Consider the following 7,500-nt stretch of genomic DNA (forward strand, 5'->3'; position numbering starts at 1 on the left):
TCTGGTACACCATGCCAATGTCCTGGAGGAGACATGACAAATCAAACGTGATTAGCCACACGTGTTGTGCACACACACACCACCTTAAATCTCCATCTCTTCAGGTAGAGCCCTCACACACACACACACACACACACACACAGACACCACCCCTTTAAATCCCCATCTCTTCAGGACAGGAGGAGCCCTCACACACACACACACACACACACACACACACACACACCACCCCTTTAAATCCCCATCTCTTCAGGTGGAGCCCACACACACACACACACACACACACACACACACACACCACCCCTTTAATCCCCATCTCTTCAGATGCAGCCCTCACACACACACACACACACACACACACACACACAAACACACACACACACACACACACACACACACACACACACACACACACACACACACACACACACACACACACACACACACACACACACACACACACACACACACACACACACACACACAAGCCCTCGTCTACTCACCACGTTCTCCTGGATCTGGCTGTTGGAGACGGAGATGCTCACGGAGGCTTGTCCTGACACACACAAATCAACAGCGTTATAAAGACACCAGGCCAGAGGCCCGATCTCCACTAAATCCCTCCAGCTTCAGCCCACTTGTGCTGAAATACCTGCTCACTAATCCGGAGCTCTCAGGATTGATTGACATATTGCTTTGCTTTCTCGGTAAGAAATATGAAGTCTTCCACCCTGGATTATATACCTATTAAATGCATATTGATTTATTGTCATCCAGGGACAGGGACTATTCGAGAAAGATAATCCTGGCAGTGACTGCACATAAGTGGCCAACGTTCAACATATAATTATGGACTCTACGTCAACTTCGGTTTTTAAAATGCTGCTACAATGTTGTCACAACATCAACAGGGTTGAAGTGGATAATAAAGAGCAGGTATGTTGTCATCTCTTCCCTAACCCATAATTATAGGACGACCCCGAATACACTTCCTGTATTCACGGCCATCTCTTCCCTAACCATCATTTTGATGTGATAATATGAATACCTGTCACATGGTGCACTCAAAAAAACCTCGATTTTTGCTCCGTTTCAAACCTCCTGGGTGAAATATGACCAACTTAAGATTCTGATATCACAATATCATCCTAGCAACATTCCTGACACTGCACCCCATCAAATCCTGAATACCATCCTCCCCAAAATCTTGGATGTTGCTAGGATGGTATCAGAATCACAAGTCGGTAGAATTGCACCATGTGATGGGATTATCTCAGATCGCATCACAATTATGGAACGACCCGGTGACTTCCTGTACTCACGGTGGGGGGTGTTGCCCTCAGTCGGGGGCGCGTCCTGGAAGATGACGGGCATGAGGGCCTGGCGAATGACGCTCTCCCAGGCCTTGGCGACCTCCCGCCCCACGCCGCTATTGGGCGCCACGCTGCTGGGGGAGGGCGGAGAGGCCATGCTGGGGGACAGGGGCGGGTTGGGGTCCTCGCCCACAAAGTAGCGCATGGTGCCCGTGACGATCTCGAAGCAGTGGGGGCTGGCGCCCGCGGGCACCAGGCTGAAGTCCACCGCCGGACTCAGCTCCAGGATCTCAGAGAGAGGAATCTCCTGTGGAGGGGAGGAGGGGAGGAGGAAGAGGAAGAGGGGGGAGGAGAGGAATGGAGGAGTGGAGGTGTAGAAGAGGGGAGTGGAGGTGTAGAGGAGGAGGAGGAGGAGAGGAAGGGAGAAGAGACAGAGGAGAAAAGTGGAGAAGAGGAGGAGGAAAGGTAGGGAGAGAAGGAAGATTAGAGGAAAGGAAAGAAGAGGAGGAGAGGATTAGGGGGAGAAGAGAGAGAGGAAGAGAAGAGAGGAAAAGGAGAGATGGAGAGGGGAAGGGGAAAATGAGGATGGATGAAAGGGGGACATGAGGACAGGAGAAAAGAAAGAAGAGTCGAGAAGAGAGGAGAAGAGAAGAGAGGAGAACATGTCAGGACAAAGAAAGTGTTTTGTTTACCTCGCAACTATTTAAACGTCCAATTAAGCAGAATACAGCACTGCTTAATAAACCCTGCCTACTCAATGGAAAAACTCCAATTCTCATTACTAACATCTTACTTTAAATTACCTTAGACTTGCTCCGCTGAGCAGGCCACCAACAAGTAATTACAAAACAAGTGCCAACACTGCAGATGCCAATTTGAACCTGCTCGGCATTTGTTTTTGGAGAGTCGTCATATGTAAAGTGCCGCCACTCCAGGTACTAATTTATTAGTTTACGTCTGACTGGAGTCCCAAAGCCACCTCCTCGGTGTGGAGGAGGAGAGCTAGCTGGGTAGGAAGTAGGAACAGGGTCGGTGGAGGGGGGGATATTTCCCCGGAGGCCCGTCCGTCTACCCACTCCTGAGGCTGCCCCTGTGGCCCAGGAAAGAGCTCCATCATGGGCGTAATGGATAGGGGGCTTTTGAGGGCTGGAAACCCAAGACACAGTCTGGTGTCACACACACACACACACACACACACACACACACACACACAGACATGGACAATCTGCCCGGCGGTTCAATCACATGGGCAATTTTTTGGGGCACTGTGGCCAGGTGCAGCGGAGCGTGTGGGACCTGGGGCTCTTATGTCTGGCTGTGTGTGTGTGTGTGTGTGTGTGTGTGTGTGTGTGTGTGTGTGTGTGTGTGTGTGTGTGTGTGACTGTGTGTGTGTGTGTGTGTGTGTGTGTGTGTGTGTGTGTGTGTGTGTGTGTGTGACTGTGTGTGACTGTGTGTGTGTGTGTGTGTGTGTGTGTGTGTGTGTGTGTGTGTGTGTGTGTGTGTGTGTGTATGTGAATGAGTGAGTGAGTGTCTGCAAAATGCATGTTACAACACACAGGGTGTGAACTGAAGAATGTTGTGTGTGTGTGTGTGTATGTGTGTGTGTGTGTGTGTGTCTGTCTGTGTGTGTATGACAGTTGACTGTTAACTAAACAAAGACACTACTAATCTCTCAAGTCAACTACTGTATGCTGCTTAAGAAACATTTGAAATCATCAAATTAAAAGAGCAGGAGATGAGAGCCATTAGTGAGCCCGTTGAGCTTTGTGTTTAAAATGCATCTCGGGTGTAGCCTGGCTAGCGCCTACCACTTCTCAAATGAGACGTGGTCTGGCAACCAGACGTTCATTTGCCAACATCAGGCGAAAATTTGGGTGTTAGTTTCCAGACTGCCTTAGCAGCGTGAATGAAATCACCACGCAAGGCAGGGTGGGAACACCCAGGCTATCTTGGGTGTGCAATTGAGATGACCACTTGGCTTCAGATTCTACTCTTGCCGACTCATTCATTAGAGCTAGAACCCATTGCCCAGGATGCATCAGAACGCATTAGTGCATACACCACAAAAGACATGCGGTCAAATGCACAGACCACCTCAGACCGCCTCAACAAGTGGTTTGAGTGATCGAATCGCATCATAGTGCGTCTTGGTGATTGTTAACACTCACATTTAGAATTGAGCGCTTGCGATCGGACCACCAAAGAGTCATTTTATAAAGCAAATGTAATTGCGCAGGGCCTTTGGCTCCAGAGGAGAGGCAGGGAGACAGAGAGATTGAGAACAACATTAAGGATCAGCACAAACTGAGAGCAGACGCAGGGACGCTGAACGTACCTTGTAGTATTTGTTGGTGGTGTCGTTCTGGAAGAGGATGATGCACTTGCAGTCCAGGCGCCAATAGTGCCGCTTCCTCTGTAGGGTGAGAGGTCAGGGGGTCAACTCGAGGTCAACAAGGAGCAGAGCCGAACCCCAGAGAAGGACGGAGAGAAGAGCAGGCTAGATAAAAAGAAAAGAAGGGAGGAAAAGAAGAGGGGTAGAAGTATAGAGGACAGGATAGAAGGAAAGAGGAGGAAGAGAGGCCATGAGGAAGTGATCTTTAGGGAGAGAAGAGGAGGAGAGGAGAAGGAGAAGGAGAGGAGGAGAGAGAAGAGGAGGAGAGGAGAAGAGGGAAAAGGAGGAGAAGAGGAGAGGAGGAGAGAAGAAGAGAAAGAAAAGGAAGAAATAAGGATGTTAGGCAGCAAAGAAACAGGAGAGATCAGTGAAGGCTTCAGACTGATTATTGTAATATCCACTAAGAATGGAACTATGCATCAGCAACTAGAATCAGTGTCATGATAAGAGAGTGGCTTGATAAAAGAGAGTCATGATAAAAAAAGTTAAAGAGAGAGAGAAAAGGAGGAGAGAGAGAGAGAAAGGAGAGAGAGAGAGAAGAGGAGGAACAGCCCAGGTGAGGTGAGGTGAGGTGAGGGGTGGTGGTACCAGTGTGTCCTTGTTGCTGTAGTGGACCATCCAGCCTTCTTTGATGGAGGTGCTGGAGCGACGAGTGGTCTGCCTCATGGACTGGACTACTCTCATCAGTGGGATGTTCACACTACACACACACACACAACAAGGGGGATGTGAGTGTGTTGGTATGTTTGGGCTTGTGTGTGTGTGTGTGTGTGTGTGCGTGTGTGTGTCAATGAACTTTCTAAAAACATTCTGATTTTGGAAGTTGGTTGATGCTTCAATGCGTACATGGACTTCTGTTTTTCTGGGACACTCTTAAAATTCCAACCATTACCAAATGCTTTAGCAGTGCGTAGTTACAGCACAGAACTGATTATCCTGATTTATGGTATTCTAGGACATGTGCACAGTCTTTGCATTAGAGGCTTGCAAATTGCTGGACTGCATAAAACAACCTCTAAGCAATTAGCCAAATACTGTTCTGTGTCAGCAGTCTCCATGTTTGGAGAAGGCCATGCCACCTCTATCCTTAACATACTGTACACAGTCTATTAATGTATAAAGTATAATGTATAGTGTTGTGACTATCAGCACAATGTTTTTATTGTCAAGTGAAACATAACAGGCTTTACTGTATGTCAATATTCGGAAACTGTGTTGCATTCCAAATAAAACAATCTGTGAAAAACGTAATGTAACGTAGTGTGTGTGTGTGTGTGTGTGTGTGTGTGTGTGTGTGTGTGTGCTCACGTGTGCTGTCCTGACCTCTGGTCCCCGCTGCTTCCGTCCTGTCCGCTGTCGGGGGAGAATGAGCCGGGGATGCTGCAGGCCTCGTCCGAGTCGTCCATCAGAGAGGACTTATCAGAGTCGGCGTACTCGCTACTGTAGTCCATGGGCACCTCAGTGTCCGCACTGGGACTCAGGATGTCTGAGAAGCGAGAGAGAGAGAGAGAGAGGGAGAGAGAGAGGGGGGGGGGGGGGGTGGCGGAGAAAGATGGAAGGGTAGAAATGAGGATAGCAGAGATTAGGATAGCAGAGAGGGAGATAGATTGAGAGGAAGAGACAGAGAGAGAGAGAGAGAGAGAGAGACAGAGAGAGAGAGAGAGATGAAAAATGAACAGAGCAAGACAGGGTGACAGATGAATGGATAGAGAGAAATGAGCCCCAGAAAATTGAGAGAGAGAGAGAGAGAGAGAGAGAGAGAGAGAGGGGGGGGGGGGAAAGGGAGAGAGAACATGATGAAAAGGAGGGAAATAAAGAAGTAAGTAAAAATGATGAACAGACAGACAGATTCATTTGACCACACAATAAATCATACAGTGGACTCTGGAGGTTTCACCACTGCATGCATTGCCAAATGTATGGGCATGTTGAATCTATACTGTAGAGTATGACACTTGCAAATAATATAACATGTACTGTACATAATATATACATCCAAATTGTCCCTCCAGTTGCATTCTGTTCTACACCCAATAGGCATGATGGGAAATGGAGTTTTTGAGCCCATAGGGTGGTAAGTTGCCATAAGTGGGCAGGAGGGTATCTCACCTATGGTCTCTCCTAAGCAGTCGTTGGGCACCTTGTAGGCACAGCGCTTGTGGCAGTTGAATTTACAGTCTGTGGAGAAGAGAGATGGCCACTTAGGGGAGAAAGCAGTTCTTAGCATTGGGCAATAGCCATGCATACTGTAGTTGTACACATACACACATACAATGCCCCCGCCCCCCCCGACACACACACACACACACACACACACACACCAATCAAGCTAGTTTATCGTCACACACAGAGACAAAACACACACACACACACACACTCAGAGAGACACACACATACAGAGATAGAGAGAGAGGAAAGAGGGACATACTGTACTGTACTGTACAGTACACACACACACACACACACACACACACACACACACACGCACACGTACCTTTGCACTGGAGGCCCTGCCTGAAGAGTCCTCGGAGCAGACGCTTGCAGTACTGGCAGACGGTGGGCCGCGTGTAGGAGTGCACAGTGAAGGTGTGCGGCACCTTCACCTTACTCATCAGCATCTTGTCCAGGTGCACCGGCCGGCAGGTGAAGCGCCGCGCCTCGCTCGGGGTCCGAGGCTGGACACACACATGAGAAGAGGTGAGAGGGGGATGGGGTTGGAAGTAGGACGTAGGTGTGTGTGTGTGTGTGTTTATGTGTATGGTGGGGGTGTGTATGGAGGGGGGGTGAGGGTTTGTGTCTTAATGCATGTGAATGTGTTTTTTGCTTGGTGTGTGTGTGTGTGTGTGTGTGTGTTTTAACATGTTGTACTGTACATGTTGTACTGTATTCAACTACCTGTTTCAAGGTAGTTGAATATGTGTTATTGTGCTCCACCTACTGAACCGTGTGTGTGTGTGTGTGTGTGTGTGTGTGTGTGTGTGTGTGTGTGTGTGCGTGTGTGTGCGTGTGTGTGTTACTGTGCTCCACCTACCATCTGTGTGTGTGAGCGTACGAGGTTGGTCTCCTCCGAGGTGGTGGTAGTGCTGGTGCTGACCGTGCTGAGCGACTCGCTGGTGGTCAGACGCATGGACTGGGTGCTGGTCAGCGACGTGGTGGACAGACGCCGCTTCCGTGCCCCACTGCAGTTGTTGGGGATGCTGAAGGCACAGCGCTTGTGGTAGTTCAGCCCACAGCCTGCAGGGGGCGATAGAGATAATGGAGGAAAAGGGAGCGAAGGAGCGAAACACAGAGAGAGGGGGAGAAAGAGAGAGTGTGAGTGAGTGAAAGAGAGAGAGAGAGATACAGAAGTTTTGTAACTTCTCCTGCTTTTCCATCTTACAACAGGCACAGTGTGTGTGAGATTTTTTTTTTTCCTTTTACCAAACATCACCACTTTCTTAAGGGCACTTCATTGAGAGAGCTTAGACAATACAAACATTACTTTACCTTACTTTAACATTACACCTTTGCCACTTTTGATATCCTACGTGTCTAGCCAAACCCACAAGGCACGTTATGACTCACACGACATTTCAACACACAGAGAGAGAGGTCTGATAACTCTGATAAGATGGAGAAGATAAGCGTGAAGAAGAGGAGACTCTGTCACTGGTTTATCTGTGTGTGAATGTTAAGCTACGATGTCGGAGTTAACCGCTGTACACCTGGTCTCTAAACTAGGGAATCCCCTGGAGCGGTGAACATGAGCTTCAGAGAAAAGTGCTGTTTCACTCATTGTGGTGATGCTGTTAAAGA

The 7,500-nt window shown here is 48.7% G+C and overlaps 1 protein-coding gene across 3 annotated transcripts in view; it reads right to left on the bottom strand.

Annotated features, from left to right (window-relative positions):
• prkd2 (protein kinase D2) overlaps window positions 1-7,500 on the bottom strand; it is a 62,716-nt gene that overhangs the window by 20,116 nt on the left and 35,100 nt on the right. For 2 of the 3 annotated variants that reach the window (XM_062552105.1, XM_062552107.1), the window contains 9 exons: window positions 6,737-6,939; window positions 6,200-6,380; window positions 5,815-5,883; window positions 5,014-5,191; window positions 4,294-4,405; window positions 3,649-3,726; window positions 1,323-1,620; window positions 504-556; window positions 1-22 (listed from right to left, as the gene is read on the bottom strand). The exon at window positions 1-22 is cut by the window's left edge and continues 51 nt beyond it. In XM_062552105.1, coding sequence (XP_062408089.1) covers window positions 1-22; window positions 504-556; window positions 1,323-1,620; window positions 3,649-3,726; window positions 4,294-4,405; window positions 5,014-5,191; window positions 5,815-5,883; window positions 6,200-6,380; window positions 6,737-6,939 — 1,194 coding nt within the window. The remainder of the gene's footprint in view (window positions 23-503; window positions 557-1,322; window positions 1,621-3,648; window positions 3,727-4,293; window positions 4,406-5,013; window positions 5,192-5,814; window positions 5,884-6,199; window positions 6,381-6,736; window positions 6,940-7,500) is intronic. The other variant, XM_062552106.1, reaches the window with a different exon arrangement.

The sequence above is a fragment of the Sardina pilchardus genome, chromosome 13, assembly GCF_963854185.1.
Source record: "Sardina pilchardus chromosome 13, fSarPil1.1, whole genome shotgun sequence".
NCBI lineage: Eukaryota > Metazoa > Chordata > Actinopteri > Clupeiformes > Clupeidae > Sardina > Sardina pilchardus.